The sequence below is a fragment of the Physella acuta genome, unplaced genomic scaffold (genome assembly GCF_028476545.2).
Source record: "Physella acuta isolate Inbredline_101_S28 unplaced genomic scaffold, ASM2847654v3 ptg000647l, whole genome shotgun sequence".
In the NCBI taxonomy this organism is placed as follows: domain Eukaryota; kingdom Metazoa; phylum Mollusca; class Gastropoda; family Physidae; genus Physella; species Physella acuta.
In genome coordinates, this window is record NW_026732166.1 from 709,033 (window position 1) to 726,516 (window position 17,484).

The window sequence follows — 17,484 nt, forward strand, 5'->3', positions numbered from 1 at the left end:
TAATTATGGTGAAACAATTGTTGACTTTGTTAACTGTTGACTTTGGGGTGTTAAGTAGTATTTATAGATATTTAAGTATGACCTGGACTTATGTATACTTATATATTATTGTATAAAAAAATTGCAAATGTTGAAAAACTTACATTTTATTTTTAAGTTTTCAGAATTACACTTACTGAAGTATTTAATACCATTGAATACAAACTAATTTAGTACTGCTGTAAATTTACTAGCGCGTGATATTAAAATTATAACAAACCAGAATAATAATAATGGACATGATTTAGGTAAAATGATTCAGTCATGGGGGTTGGTTAACAACAGATGGAAAGTCTCTTCATATAAGGGAGCTCAAGCTACATATAGCAGAAATGTGAATTAGCTGTGTACAGTTGTCATGCCCCAATAATATTCCCCTCCATAGTTTCCCGATACCAGTTTTACTTTGTTAACCTTTTAAGGAGATTCCTGGTGTTAGATTGGGAGCTGTTCGCATAGTGAGGTGCATACATGGATGAGAGCCATGAACACTCAATAAAAGCCCCCAGAGACGGACCCATGCCCTAGAAATAAGATGTCTGATGTCCTAATGTACGCCTGTAAGGGGGAGGGGGGGAGGGAATAGCGAGGGTAACTAAAGAGAAGATGGCAGGATGACATCTGGGACTGGACCGGATCGTCTTTTGCAAATTCACTGAGGGCAGGGTTTCTTTCAGGCATCATTTCGAAGGGGGGGGGGGGGGGTCTCTGCCCCCAGAACAACATGGAATTTATATACAAAACATACTTTTACCAATGTCAACCCTTCCCCTGAAATATAAGTCCCCCCCCCCCCCTGAAAATTTCAAGCCCCCCCCCCCCCCCAAAAAAAAAATCAATTGATTATTTTAATTATATTACAGTTTCGATGAATAATAACAATATTTGTGACCATGTGTGTATAATAGTCACAGATTTACTTATTTGCAAGTGTTGTTCACTTTGATGAATGCTAGATTGAAAGAAAACTAGACTTTTGAACATAATTTCTGCATTTTAGACCATGGTATGGCTAACCCAATTGATCATTATCAGTATTTTTAGCTGTCCTAAACAATGTAATCATTAGTCTAACAATACAAAATCAGTATACAGCTTAATTTTTGCGTGATTAGCCATATTTCGTGATAAATGATTTCATTTTTCAATAAATGTACATGGGGCCGTTCGTAGCTAGCGTCCCATTTATGGGACGTTTTTTAAAAAAATCGATATTTAAAAAAGTATTGATTTTAAAAAACAATCCATAGTCATTCCTTCATTCAGTGCCCAAAATCTAAACCATATCAAAAAATTATAATTTGAGACCTTGGGATAATATGGGTTAAAAATAAAATTGCTCTGTTCATTAGCCTACACAAAGACACAGATGATGATCTTTAAGAGTTCGCATTTTTAGTTTTTAATTGGAGGTTTATTTTTTTTTTACAATTAATGATAATTGATATCTGCAAGAGCACAGGGAGATGACTTTTTATTTACAAGATTGTTCTTCAAAGCTTTCGATTTTTCGTTGTAAGAAATGTATATAAAGTGAAACCATTAAAAAATAGTTTCTGTGCTTCTATAGTTGAGATTTACCGTATTAGTTCTTATGTTAGAAAATATTTAAAAAAAATGTTTTGGGTTTTGATCTGAGAATTTTTTGTCTCTTTGTTATTATGATGTTTTTTAAAAAAAAATGTTATCAAGACAACATACATTTGTTCTACGTATAAAATAAAAGCTTCGTTTTTTTCGTCTCAAAACTTGCAATGGAAGAGTTGTATTAATGTGTTTGAGATCCAAATAATAGGCTTTGAAAATACACGTTTGAAGATTTATAAAACTCTGATTTTTCTTGCTGATAATTTAAAATAACAAAGAATGATTTAAAAGTTACTCGTACGTTCTGGGGGAGGATTTATTTTGTGGTTTCATTTATATTTTAATATATGTAAAGAAAGAATAAGAAAATTGGCTTTCCCTAGCGGTAATCTTAACCGTAAACTAAACTATTGGTGAAGAATCGTTATCTAACGAAACATAATCTACTTACAGACAGATTTACAGCCGTCCATAAAATACCTTTCCCGCTTTCTTTAATCTTTGCCTGCATAGCTATCAACACGATTATTCCAATCTCACGGAGGTAGGAGCTTCATATGCGAACCATATTGATATACCAGACGTGATGTCAATTTTCTACCTGCAGGTGGGTTTAAAAATATTTTTTTATAAAGTTACACGTTTGGTTTGAATTAGATTTAATATCTAGTTTTTAGCACATGGAAAAAAATGACTGTAAAAATATATATATAAAAATTCTCGCATATCATAAATCAGCAGCTGGTTATGGTGAAGGCCAATAACCTGTCGGCACCTACCTGAGATTGGTTGTATTTGAATCGAACCTGAGACAACACCTACCCGAGACAGTACCTACCTGAGCTACTACCTGAGACAGCACCTACCTGAGACAGCTCCTACCCGAGACAGTACCTACCTGAGCTACTACCTGAGACAGCACCTACCTGAGACAGCTCCTACCCGAGACAGTACCTACCTGAGCTACTACCTGAGACAGCACCTACCTGAGACAGCTCCTACCTGAGACAGCACCTACCTGAGCTACTACCTGAGGCAGTACCTACCTGAGACAGCTCCTACCCGAGACAGTACCTACCTGAGCTACTACCTGAGACAGCACCTACCTGAGACAGCTCCTACCCGAGACAGCACCTACCTAAGACAGCACCTACCTGAGACAGCACCTACCTGAGACAGCTCCTACCTGAGACAGCACCTACCTGAGACAGCTCCTACCCGAGACAGTACCTACCTGAGCTACTACCTGAGACAGCTCCTACCTGAGACAGCTCCTACCCGAGACAGTACCTACCTGAGCTCCTACCTGAGACAGCACCTACCTGAGACAGTACCTACCTGAGCTACTACCTGAGACAGCACCTACCTGAGACAGCTCCTACCTGAGACAGCACCTACCTGAGACAGCTCCTACCCGAGACAGTACCTACCTGAGCTACTACCTGAGACAGCACCTACCTGAGACAGCTCCTACCTGAGACAGCACCTACCTGAGACAACACCTACCCGAGACAGTACCTACCTGAGGCAGCTCCGACCTGAGACAGTACCTACCTGAGACAGCTCCTACCCGAGACAGCTACTACCTGAGACAGCTACTACCTGAAACAGCACAACCTGAGTCAGCTCCTACCTGAGACAGCACCTACCTGAAACAGCACAACCTGAGACAACTCCTACCTGAGACAGCAACTACCTGAGACAGCCCCTACCTGAGACAGCTCCTACCTGAGACAGCACCTACCTGAGACAGCACCTACCTGAGACAGCCCCTACCTGAGACAGCACCTACCTGAGACAGCTCCTTCCTGAGACAGCCCCTACCTGAGACAGCTCCTACCTGAGACAGCACCTACCTGAGACAGAACCTACCTGAGACAGCACCTACCTGAGACAGCACCTACCTGAGACAGCACCTACCTGAGACAGCCCCTACCTGAGACAGCACCTACCTGAGACAGCCCCTACCTGAGACAGTACCTACCTGAGCTTGTACTTTAATCAAATCTTACTTTGATGTACAACCAAAAAAATAATATTTAATTCATCAGTTTTTAATTCTAGAAATGATTTTCAAAAAGTAAAGAGTTGCAGTAAGGCAACTATCAGCTAGCTTTGAAACAATCGTTACTTATAAGCTGGAGTTTCATCATTGAATGATGAATCTGGAGCTCTTAGAATATTTTATTCTTTGCAGTTACAATGATGAATCGTGAGCAATTAGAATTCCAATATTCGAGGTATTTGGTGTAAAAAAAAATGAAATTGTAAATTGGCGTGTCGAGTTTTGCCAATTTATTGAGCAGCTAAAAGAAATGTAGCGCCTAAAATTTGCAAAGAACGAACCTTGATCGAGGAGCAAATTTTTTCAAAATACACAACGTTAGCAAAGAACACACCTTTAAAAAAAACTTTGGGCAAATAGCACACTTTTTCTAAAAAAAAACTACAACCAACAAAGAACACACCTTTCGAAAAAAAATATAACTTAATATAAAAAAATAAACCGGGAGTGATCTCCCCTAAACTTTCTAGAATATTCTTATATAACACTACGGGGGATGGCAACTCGGGATATAGTCATTATTTTTAATCCATTTTTAATTACTCAAACTTTTTAATGATAGAATAGAATCTCGTAGAAAAAAAGAATTGCAGACCAAATGAACGCCAAATAAAATGTGTATAATAGTGCGGATTATTATTAGTACTCTGTAAATTCACATGCGTTTTTTGAGAAATGAGAAATAGCCTGTTACTCAAAATTTGATAAAAAGCGGAGAATTAGATCTTTTACTTATATGTGCAATTTCATTTATCCATCTGAAATAGTACTCAAGTTATAGGCTTTTGGAAAAATTAAAAATAGAAAAAGTTCCACTTCCGGTTATCGGAAATCTTTTTTCTACGAGATTCTATTCTATTTTAAAAAGTTTAAATAATTGAAAATGGATTAAAATCTTGTTTATATCACGAGTTGCCATCCCCCGTAAGTTATATAAGAATATTTGAGAAAGTTTATCACTCCCGGTTTATTTTTTGCACGATTACAATATTTTCTCTATACTTCGTATACCAGAAAGTATAAACACAACCTTAGCAAAGAACACAACTTTGTGGGAAAAAAACTACAGCTTTGAAAAAAAAAAGACGACTTAAGCAAAGAACATAACTATTGAAAAGACCAAAATTTATACAAAGATTCTAGATTCGTGTTTGGGCTGTAGATTGAGATTCTTTAAAAAGGTGTCAAACATCATACGTTTTTCCCCGAGAGGGTTTCAATTCTCCATCGAAGTTCGTGACAAGCGTGTATCGCTACAAGCAACAGACCGGTCTAAAAAAGAGCGGGTTTCTAAACCAAGTCTAGCCCACTGAGATATTGGAACAATTCTTTGATTGATGACCGCGGGCTCCCGGCAATTAAATCTGACAGTCAGACACGTGTAGTCTATGAAAAATCATCGCTGTTTTTTTTTAAAGAATTATTTTTTTTTCTACGGATGTTAGTAAATTATAGTGCCCGGCGGAATGATATCTTGACCTCTTGACAGGTCAAATAAAGGTCATGATCTGGTAAGTAGAGCGGTATATGGTCAATGCGTCAAGTCCGCCAGCAGTTCCCAGTATAAATAAAACGTGTTTATTCTACTATACAGTGCTATACATGTGTGCATTTCGTTACATCGTTCATTCATCAAGTATGTCACGTGATCTTCAGATCTTCATACGACGAACATCATCAATTCAGACCTTCTTTATGTCACATTTACAGCTTGTCACAAAATAATTCAGACGTTCTTAAAGTGATATTCATCTTTAGTCCCAAATTTAAGACTTTCGTAAAAGTACGTCCCACTTGATCTAATCTCAAAATAATATTATTTGTTAACGCCATTTTTAAAATATTTTTTTTACTATCCACGCACTGGATTACCATCTTAGAATATAATATTTAGATTGTTGTACAGATTTGATATTTGCTTTCCAAAATAACCCCAGCAGAGTTGCTTTTGGCTTGGTCGTCTTTGTGTTTTAGCCCAGCAAACACAAAACTGCCCACATTTTAAACCTCGGCCATTGTCTCACACCTACGTCCAAGTCGACTTCGCCACAGTGAACTTCACTGACAACAATAGCAACGCCTGCCCACCATAGAGTTGCTCACTTAAACAAATGACATCGCCTGCCCACCATAGAGTTGCTCACTTAAACAAATGACATCGCCTGCCCACCATAGAGTTGCTCACTTAAACAAATGGCCTCGCCTACCCACCTCACAGAGAACTTCACTTAAACAAATCACATCCTCTACCCACCGTTATACAAGATCTGGAAATTCCTGTCCCAGCTACCAACCAATCCCCTTCCCCTGCCCACGGTGACCTTGACCTTGCCTGCAGGGATTGACCTTGGGGTGCGAAGAATGGATTCCCCATCAACCGAGCTTTGTGGCTGTATTAAGAGCTTTTAGTTAAACAGGTTTCGACTTTAGGGGAAGTGCTTATGACAAAACCCGGTCGCCTTGGTGACGATCACGTGATGAGGTTTGGAAGTTAGGAGTGTGTAATTGGTTTGTCAATAGTGAAAGGCATGATGGGTGCATATAGTGCATTTTGACGTGATCTGTTTGGTTGGTAGGCCTAAGTGTTTTCACGTGCGCTGGGAAGACAAAATTATGTGCAAGTGGATGGTGTCGATGTCAATTAATTGTCTTTTTTACGTGTACCTGATGTCACTGTCATTTGGATGTGTCTTTGATATAACTGTCATACTGTCATTTGGACGTGTCTTTGATATAACTGTCATACTGTCATTTGGACGTGTCATTCGGAACTATTTCTGATGTCACAGTCAAAAAGACTTGTCCCTGTCAATATCAGTTGGACTTTGATGTCACTGACATTAAGACATGTCCCCTGACGTCAAATAGATATCTCCGATGTCACTGTCAAGGACTTTTATTACCGTATAAGACAGAAAAAGAGAGGAAAGAGAGAGAGAGAGAGAGAGAGAGAGAGAGAGAGAGAGAGGTAGGGAGGTACAATTTATCACAGGTAGAGTAAAAACGTAAGAAATTATGTCATCCGCTTCATTGTCCTATCATCCAAGTGTACAATGTCTGGATGTAATACCTTCATAACATCACTTTACATTGGTTCAATCGCCAGGCAGTTTTCACGTTTTTACTTCAGAGCATGACAAATCATAACATGTTCCTCTAGAAACATTATTTTCACCATTAAATCATTCAACTAGTTATCAACACATCGGTTTAATCTTGTGGTGATAAGACCTATATTTTAATGCCACTGTTCCAAGTTCCCCATAGAGCTGGGCGTTACATTGTGAGATTATAAATATTTTTAGAGATCTGTGTTAATCCAGGTGCTAAGCCAAACCCTTGCTTAAGCGCTAATCGTAAGCCTGAGCCATGCTAAAATACTAATCCTAATCGTGAGGGATTACTTTACAACTAATAACACTAAGGGGGCCATCCATAAATGACGCCACGTTTTTTTGACGATTTTTACCTCCTCCCTCCGTCATACATCGTCACAAAAAGCCAGACCCCCCCCCCATACAATGACGTCATTCATGGACGACCCCCTAACACCAAATACATCAGATAGACCCCATGTTAAAATAACATTTGGAAACTTTAGGAATAGACGGTTGGAATAGAGCTGGTAAGTAGGTCACCAACCAGTTCTACGGCTCAATAAAACCTACATGAGCCATATATATGGTTGATGACCTACTTACCAGCCCTATTAGCGGTCTTAAAAACATCTTTCACTCGTATGTGTCGAGCATCGGATATTTTCACTGTGACCTGTTGACCTTTGCCTTCTTTAGCTAACGTTGGCGTCGTAGTGGTAAATGACCTATGTGTGAGTAAAATGTGTTTCTTTCAGGCATCTCTTCGAGGGGTTGGGGTGGGGGTGGGAGGAACTACCCCGAAAGCACGTCTTCCGAACGAAGTATAATTTATATAGAAAATATATAATTTTATCAGTGTCTATCTTCCCCCACCCCTCTTGAAAATGTAGCCCCACCCCAGGAGAAAAAAGTCTGAAAGAAACACTGATTGTGGGTGTCTTACCACTCCCTCCCACTACAAAGTCACCACAACAACATCTGATTTCTGCCAGTAAGTGTAAAACAAGGAGATCACGCAAAAGTCATGCAAGAAATGTAAGAAAAAACAAAGGTTCTGTTTTTTTGTTTATTCAATAAACGACATAAGAATTTGGTATCTGAGTTTCACGTGCTGTGAGACGGTGAGCACTCATTTACAGATCGGTTCTATCACAACGATGCTTGGGCGAGTACTCAACATGCAGTTGACAGACGAGTGTATGGCCAAAATGACAGTTGACGGACAAAGTTATGACATATGACAGACGAGTGTATGGCCAACGTGATAGTTGACGGACAAGTTAATGAAAAGCATGACGGATGACAGACGAATGTGTGGCCAACGTAACAATTGATGGATAAGTTTATGACAGATGACAGATGAGTTTATGACCAACGAAGTGAGCAAGAAATGAAAAAAAAAAGTTTTTTCAAGACTTTTAAAAAAAATAAAACATAATGATTTTGTTTTTACATTTTTTTTTTGTAAATTAAGATTTTACGATTCATTCATGAAGTACGGAAAATTCCTTCATGCCAATTAGCAGAAAATACCTTCGTACAGCAAGACAAATGACAGAAAATTCATTTGTTAAAGATAGATGAAAGAAAACCGATTTGCACTACACACAATAAGACGGAAAATTTAATTAGTGTCTGACAAAGTTGGTTTATCTATTCCATTCAAAACAAACAATAAGATATCAATTGATACGGCGTTAAAGGAGAGAGAGCTACCAAGAGAGACAGCCGAGATAGAGAAGGAAGAGCCCAGAGAAAGAGAGTAAGATGAGAAGATATAGACCTGACTAGAGAGACGGTAGAGAGGGGAGAGAGGGGGAGAGAGACAACCGATGATAGATGTAGAGAGACCGTTGATATATGAAACCTATCTTTGAAGACACACGGAGATGACACGAAGAGAGAGAGAGAGAGAGAATGAATGGAGATGCAGGGAGAGGGACAGAGAGTCTGAGCGAGATACGGACGGTGAGAGACCTATAAATTTGGGGAATAAGACAAAGGAAAGGATATCAAGAGACGGGTCGGGGGGAGTAGGGGGGGGGGGACATCGAAGTCTTGAAAGTGAAAGTAAGAACATTCCTTGGATGGAGAAAGTATGATCTGAAGATGTAGAAAGTATGATCTGAAGATGTAGAAAGTATGATCTGAAGATGTAGAAAGTATGATTTGAAGATGTAGAAAGTATGATCTGAAGATGTAGAAAGTATGATCTGAAGATGTAGAAAGTATGATCTGAAGATGTAGAAAGTATGATCTGAAGATGTAGAAAGTATGATCTGAAGATGTAGAAAGTATGATCTAAAGATGGTAAAAGTATGATCTGAAGGTGTAGAAAGTATGATCTGAAGGTGTAGAAAGTATGATCTGAAGTTGTAGAAAGTATGATCTGAAGATGTAGAAAGTATGATCTAAAAATGTAGAAAGTATGACCTGAAGATGTAGAAAGTATGATCTGAAGATGTAGAAAGTATGATCTGAAGATGTAGAAAGTATGATATGAAGGTGTAGAAAGTATGATCTGAAGATGTAGAAAGTATGATCTAAAAATGTAGAAAGTATGATCTGAAGATGTAGAAAGTATGATCTGAAAATATAGAAAGTATGATCTGAAGATGTAGAAAGTATGATGTGAAGATGTAGAAAGTATGATATGAAGATGTAGAAAGTATGACCTGAAGATGTAGAAAGTATGATATGAAGATGTAGAAAGTATGATCTAGAAATGTAGAAAGTATGATCTGAAGATGTAGAAAGTATTATCTGAAGATGTAGAAAGTATGATCTGAAGATGGAGAAAGTATGATCTGAAGATGTAGAAAGTATGATCTGAAGATGTAGAAAGTATTATCTGAAGATGTAGAAAGTATGATCTGAAGATGGAGAAAGTATGATCTGAAGATGTAGAAAGTATGATCTGAAGATGTAGAAAGTATGATCTGAAGATGTAGAAAGTATGATCTGAAGATGTAGAAAGTATGATCTGAAGATGTAGAAAGTATGACCTGAAGATGTAGAAAGTATGATCTAGAAATGTAGAAAGTATGATCTGAAGATGTAGAAAGTATAATCTGAAAATGTAGAAAGTATGATCTAAAGATGTAGAAAGTATGATGTGAAGATGTAGAAAGTATGATCTGAAGATGTAGAAAGTATAATCTGAAGATGGTGAAAGTATGATCTAAAGATGTAGAAAGTATGATGTGAAGATGTAGAAAGTATGATCTGAAGATGGTAAAAGTATGATCTGAAGATGTAGAAAGTATGATCTGAAGATGTAGAAAGTATGATCTGTAGATGTAGAAAGTATGATCTGAAGGTGTAGAAAGTATGATCTGAAGGTGTAGAAAGTATGATCTGAAGTTGTAGAAAGTATGATCTAAAAATGTAGAAAGTATGATCTGAAGGTGTAGAAAGTATGATCTGAAGATGTAGAAAGTATGATTTAAAAATGAAGAAAGTATGATCTGAAGATGTAGAAAGTATGATCTGAAGATGTAGAAAGTATGATCTGAAGATGTAGAAAGTATGATCTAAAAATGTAGAAAGTATGACCTGAAGATGTAGAAAGTATGATCTGAAGATGTAGAAAGTATGATCTGAAGATGTAGAAAGTATGATATGAAGGTGTAGAAAGTATGATCTGAAGATGTAGAAAGTATGATCTAAAAATGTAGAAAGTATGATCTGAAGATGTAGAAAGTATGATCTGAAAATATAGAAAGTATGATCTGAAGATGTAGAAAGTATGATGTGAAGATGTAGAAAGTATGATACGAAGATGTAGAAAGTATGACCTGAAGATGTAGAAAGTATGATATGAAGATGTAGAAAGTATGATCTAGAAATGTAGAAAGTATGATCTGAAGATGTAGAAAGTATTATCTGAAGATGTAGAAAGTATGATCTGAAGATGTAGAAAGTATGATCTGAAGATGGAGAAAGTATGATCTGAAGATGTAGAAAGTATGATCTGAAGATGTAGAAAGTATGATCTGAAGATGTAGAAAGTATGATCTGAAGATGTAGAAAGTATGATCTGAAGATGTAGAAAGTATGATCTGAAGATGTAGAAAGTATGACCTGAAGATGTAGAAAGTATGACCTGAAGATGTAGAAAGTATGATCTAGAAATGTAGAAAGTATGATCTGAAGATGTAGAAAGTATAATCTGAAAATGTAGAAAGTATGATCTAAAGATGTAGAAAGTATGATGTGAAGATGTAGAAAGTATGATCTGAAGATGTAGAAAGTATAATCTGAAGATGGTGAAAGTATGATCTAAAGATGTAGAAAGTATGATGTGAAGATGTAGAAAGTATGATCTGAAGATGGTAAAAGTATGATCTGAAGATGTAGAAAGTATGATCTGAAGATGTAGAAAGTATGATCTGAAGATGTAGAAAGTTTGATCTGAAGATGTAGAAAGTATCATCTGAAGATGTAGAAAGTTTGATCAGAGGATGAAAAAGCCTTTGTAGATACATTTCAATATACGGTAAGACTTATCCCCAATAGCCACAGTTCAGTTAAGTCATCCACAAATTTCAATCATACAGCAAAGAACAGGGGTCAATCAATCGAAACGTTTGTTCATCCATACAAATTTAGATGATTTAAAATCAAACAATCATTGTTTTCTTTTCAAATAAGCAACAAATTAATAAGCAAAAGAAATTAATAAAATGTTGAAACATATAATTATAATGCAAATTCTCATATTATTTTAAACAAAGAAATACAAAACAAACATGAAAATTTGAGAAAAATAAAATATTATTTTGCCCAACACCCAAGGTTTAAAAAAAAATTGTGTATGAAACTAGGTTGAAATTATCAAGTACAATTCAATACACAAAATCGAAAATGGAATACATTTCGTGTTAAAAATATAAAAATGAAGTACAACTCGTTAAAAGGAAAGTTAGATTTTATATTACTTATTACAAAAATGAAAAAAAAAAACGACGAGTAAATCGTCGGATTTCCCTAATACGGATCTCGTTTATATTCCCTTAAAAAACAAATTTAAGTTAAAACGTAATCTTTAACCACAGATGTTAAGAATGAATTATTTACAGAATTATTGTTTATTATAAGAAGAAGTTTAGAACTCTCAACTTGTAAGGTCAGAGTTATGTAATGCTCATGTAGGACTTGTTGTATAAACATTTAAAGTCAATAAGGAACTGCTAATGATACTCACACTTGTGCTTTTGTTGTGGGTGCGAACTAAATCACTCACACACTGTAGTATTTAGGCTACCCGGACAAAAGCGATGTTCAGAAAAACTTTTAGTTAGCCAAAGTAAGAATAGAAAAACTTAAGTATGCTGGGTAATATTGCTGAAAACTTTTAATTAGGCCTAGCCAAGGTAATATTAAAGAAAATGTTTACATTTACATACCGAAAGTCATAATGCACACAATTTTTAGTTAGCCAAAGTGAAAATAGAGAAAACATGTGTATGCTGAGTAATATCGATGAAAACGGTTAAGTAGCCGAATTGATATTTAAGAAAATAATTAAATGGGAAAATTGGGTTAGCCAATTGTAATAAAATTTATTTAGAAAATATTAAGCCAAAATAATGATAAAATATGCTTTAAATACTTAAGTATTTAAAATACCTGTTTTAGTTAGCCATACAAATGGGTACAACTGCATTTTAAGTTAGATTTTAATTTAAGAGTAAAACAACTGCGGGAACATACATCACTAACGCAAGAATTGTAAAACAATTTATAGACTCTCATCATTATAGAGGAGACAGTTTTTTAGATTAGAAATCATCATTGGTATCAAAATATTCTAAACAGCCGGAGACTTGTAAATAACACAGCACTTGTGTACCCTACCCCTCACATATAGTTCCCAGGCCCTGACCCTTAAAGTTTTATAATATGAGCAACGTTCCATCATAAGTTCCAACTTCTGGCTCATTAAGTTGTAACAATGATTGGCAGGCTACCTAAAATAAACAAAAAAATAATACTTTTCAAAATGGGAAGTTATATACTAAGTAGAGAAACTTATGTGATTTGTAAAATACATTTTTAAATAAAATACGCCATTTGTCAAAATATAACTGCAAAAAGTTTTAACAAGATGTGAAAATATGGACGATACACATTTAAAAACAACGTAATACGTTTGAATAGACTTAACAATTTTAAAATTGAAAAACACACTTATAATATTTTTTTATCTTTCATGTCAGGTTTGGGTTATAACACCCCATGCTGGGAGGAAAAACACATTTTGTACATTATAGTTTGTTTTTACATGTGAACGTTTCAAACTGAACGCCAATATACAATTGAATGGTAGCCTGAATTTGACCTTTCCTGAATGTACTCTTTCCCGAATCGTTGAAAGACTTTATAATACACTCAGAGCTTAAAAGTGGAAGAAATGAATTACACATTTATCGGACTTGGTTGGGCGCCCTCACAAATAATCCTCCCGACAAGGGGGGTCTTCCCCAGGGGCCGGGGTACACCCGTTGACCCGGACAACATCCGGGTTCTCGTGAACCGCTTCCGGCTGTCTCTGAGAGGTAGTCTTGCGATTGAGGTGGATCGCTTCTGGCTCCGGGTGCCTGTCTAGAAACTTGCAGAAAATCTTGATGAAAGTTGTCCTGAACACGATGCTCAGGGAGCAGTAGAGCATGAAGCTGCAGGCGGAGTTGACGTGCAGGAGGGCGTCCGTGATCTCCCTGACGCCCTTCACCAAGTTGTCCTCGTCCACGTAGCCCTTCCCGAAAAACGTGGACAAGATGGCGTCTGGGGTGATACACACAATGAACATGAACACAATAGCAATCAGCATGAGTGTGATTCGGTTTCTGGAGGTGAACTTTTTCCCTTTAACCCTTTCTTTCCGAAGTTCGTTAATGATGCTAATGTTCAGGAAGACGAGAATAAACACGGGAACTATCCCCCGGAGTGAATTGTGTATCCAGACGTAGGGAACATAAAAGGCTTTGTTGTTCCCGAACGTCGTGGGAACTATTAAAGAACAAGTCTGGTTGATGGAACTATCGAAGACTGTTTTCATCTCGTATTTCAGCGCGGCGGGGATGGTGATGACGATCATGATGATGAAGACGAACGTGCAAATGAGTTTCGCGCGCCGGGTCGTGCAGAGTTCTTTAGCGCGGGATGGGTAGCAGACGGCAATGTAGCGTTCCACAGCCACGCTGACGGTTAGCCAGGCCGTCACGCAGACGGACATGTTGAAAACGTAATGCGCGACCGGGTAGAGACTGCTCATCATTTCTTCGGCTAGGTCAGATTCTTTGAGAGCGATGGCGACGATCATGAAGTATAAGGCATCGTTAAGGAGCTTGATGGTGTCGGATACCGCCAGAGAGGAGAGATACACGTTGGTTGAGGTCCGCATGTCGCGGTGTTGAAACACGATCAGTGCCAGGATGTTTCCAGCGATGCCGACGATGCATCCGATGGGGTAGACGATGAGCCCGGTGATGTACCTGGCCGTGTTGTAGAACTGGATGTACTCGTCAGACGTGTTGCAGGTGAGAGGCTTCTCATGGCTGCGGTAGAGGGCGGACGTCGAGAGGTTGGTCACGACGCTGAGCAGGGTCGAGTCCTCAACCAGGTAGGGATTCATCGTGAGCTCTGTACAGTTGCAGGCGTCGGTGGCATGACGTGCTGCAGGTTAGCTCTGAGCTTAAGGTGTGGGTGAGTTCGGAGTTTATGTAGCGGGTGCTATCTGAGCTCTGGTGGTGTAAGATATGAGCTTATCGTGCAAGTAAGCTCTGAGATAATTGGCGAAGGTAAGCTAGGAGCTTACGATACCTGGGAATCCTGAGCTAATGGTACGCCGGTGAGCTCTGAGTTTATGTCCCAGGTAAGCTCTGATGTTATCGCGCAGGTAAGATGTGAGTTAATTCACGCGGATGAGGTGGGAGCTTATGGTACCGGTAAATCCTGAGCTTATTGCGCCGAGTTGAGCTTTGAGTTAAGAAGCAGGTGAGCTACGAGCTTTGAAGTTCTAGAAATCAACAAAGTCACAGTGGAGTGTTGACTGACGAACAACGCTGTGTTGACTTCAGACTGTCTGCTGAGCTGTCTGTTGACTTCAGACTGTCTGCTGAGCTGTCTGTTGACATCAGACTATCAGAGGTCAAGACTTGAAGATGACCTGAGGAGGACAGTCAAAATGTTCAGTGTTAAAGACAAATGGCATCGACATTTATTACTTTCATATATATATATATATATATATATATATATATATATATATATATATATATATATATATATATATATGTATATGTATACATATATATATATATATATGTATATATATGTATATACATATATATATATATATATATATATATATATATATATATATATATATATATATATATATATATATATATATATATAACTATATATATATATATATATATATATATATATATATATATATATAATACACAATATATACATTAGAAGTCAGCTGACACTACAACATATGACGGCGGTACTTGTGTTTACTTGTCCCCCAGTGAATGATACCGTGTGAGCAAGCAACATCGGACCGGCGCTCACTGAACGACAGTTACAACACGACGACTGGCCAGATACGCGCTGGCGGGTGAGCCACGTGCCGGGTTGGCTGAGCGCGAGCCAGGTGAGTGTTGGTGAGGGCTGCCGTGAGAGTGGGGGGGGTGTAAGGTGTAAGAGGTGGCTTACAGACAATTGTACTGAACCATTTGTTTTGTTATGTAGGATTTAAGCACATGTTCTACACTATTGATTTAGGTGAGGCTAAACAAGTACGAAGAAATTCGATTACACATGCATTGTTTTAATTAAGACAAAATGCTTTATTCATATTGTTAATTATTATTTATACATCTTTCATATGTATGTGTTGTAAATTTAATTCCCCTTTCGAATCTGGCGGTTCAGGCTGCAGATGAAGTAGATTCTACCTGTTTCTGCGACATCGACGGTTAAAAATTGTACGTTTGTGTTTTTATGTGTGTGTTCCCGCGCAACAATAAAATGACACGATTTGATAAATTATAATTCTAAATGAGACTTGACAAAGTTTAAAAGACTATGCCGTTATTGATTTCAATAAGGAAAATAAATTAAAAATAATAATTAGATAAAAACCAGTTTCTGTTTGCGCATTGAAAAAAATTTATTTTAAATGTAAGTAGGCCTATCTAAAGACTGATATATATATATATATATATATATATATATAGGCCAATCATAACTTTTTACATACAAGCATATCTAGACTGTATATATAGGCCAATCATAACTTTTTACATACAAGCATATCTAGACTGTGGGTCTACAACAAATTCGGGTATTTGTCGCATCCGGGCAAGTGTCCATTCGGGCATTTGTCGCATTCGGGCAAGTGTCCATTCATGAAATCGGTCTTCGGGCTAACGGCATTCGGGCAAGTGTCTTTCGGGAAAACGTTCGGCTCCCATAGACTGTATATATATAGGCTTAATGAAGTAACAATTGTTTCTTTAGATATCCATAAAATCCATTTTTTCCTCCCACCCACATCATGTGTACAAATGTCAAGATGATTTTGGATATAACCACAAATGTCAAGATGATTTTGGATATAACCACAAATGTCAAGATGATTTTGGATATAACCACAAATGTCAAGATGATTTTGGATATAACCACAAATGTCAAGATGATTCTGGATATATCCACAAATGTCAAAATGATTTTGGATATAACCACAAATGTCAAGATGATTCTGGATATATCCACAAATGTCAAGATGATTTTGGATATAACCAGAAATGTCAAGATGATTCTGGATATAACCACAAATGTCAAGATGATTCTGGATATATCCACAAATGTCAAGATGATTTTGGATATAACCAGAAATGTCAAGATGATTCTGGATATAACCACAAATGTCAAGATGATTCTGGATATAACCACAAATGTCAAGATGATTTTGGATATAACCAGAAATGTCAAGATGATTCTGGATATATCCACAAATGTCAAGATGGTTCTGGATATGTCAGCATCACGTCTACAAATGTCAAGATGATTCTGGATATGTCAGCATCACGTCTACAAAGGTCAAGATGATTCTGGATATGTCAACATCACGTCTACAAAGGTCAAGATGATTCTGGATATGTCAACATCACGTCTACAAAGGTCAAGATGATTCTGGATATGTCAACATCACGTCTACAAAGGTCAAGATGATTCTGGATATGTCAACATCACGTCTACAAAGGTCAAGATGATTCTGGATATGTCAACATCACGTCTACAAAGGTCAAGGTGATTCTGGATATGTCAACATCGCGTCTACAAAGGTCAAGATGATTCTGGATATGTCAACATCACGTCTACAAAGGTCAAGATGATACTGGATAGTTTTAAGAGCTTGTCTCTGAGAACGGAAATTCTCTCCTGTACCTCGGTTAATCCCCCCCCCTCTTTTCACGTCTTACAGAAAACAAGCCCGACGGATCTCAGAAGGACATGGATTAGGGCGGATTAGCTGAGGTCACAGCGCATGCGCAAAGATTGAAAAAAAAAAACAGCCATAAACTCCTAGGTGTCAGTGGAGAGATCGCCTGTATTTATCCTGATGGGGTGGGGTGGGGGGGGGGGGGTAGGTGTGTGTGGGGGGGGGAGATAGGT

The 17,484-nt window shown here is 37.5% G+C and overlaps 1 protein-coding gene across 1 annotated transcript; it reads right to left on the reverse strand.

Moving 5' to 3' along the window:
* Nucleotides 1-12,598: 12,598 nt before the first annotated feature.
* On the reverse strand, nucleotides 12,599-14,876 carry LOC131948458 (nociceptin receptor-like). The gene has a single exon (XM_059310067.1). It carries the CDS (start codon nucleotides 14,423-14,425, stop codon nucleotides 13,241-13,243), a length of 1,185 nt encoding a protein of 394 aa, XP_059166050.1. The 5' UTR covers nucleotides 14,426-14,876; the 3' UTR covers nucleotides 12,599-13,240.
* Between the last annotated feature and the right edge of the window lie 2,608 nt (nucleotides 14,877-17,484).

What these genes read in the sequence shown, in the direction of transcription:
- LOC131948458 (XM_059310067.1), bottom strand. Translation starts at nt 14,425, where the DNA reads ATGAATCCCTACCTGGTTGAGGACTCGACCCTGCTCAGCGTCGTGACC.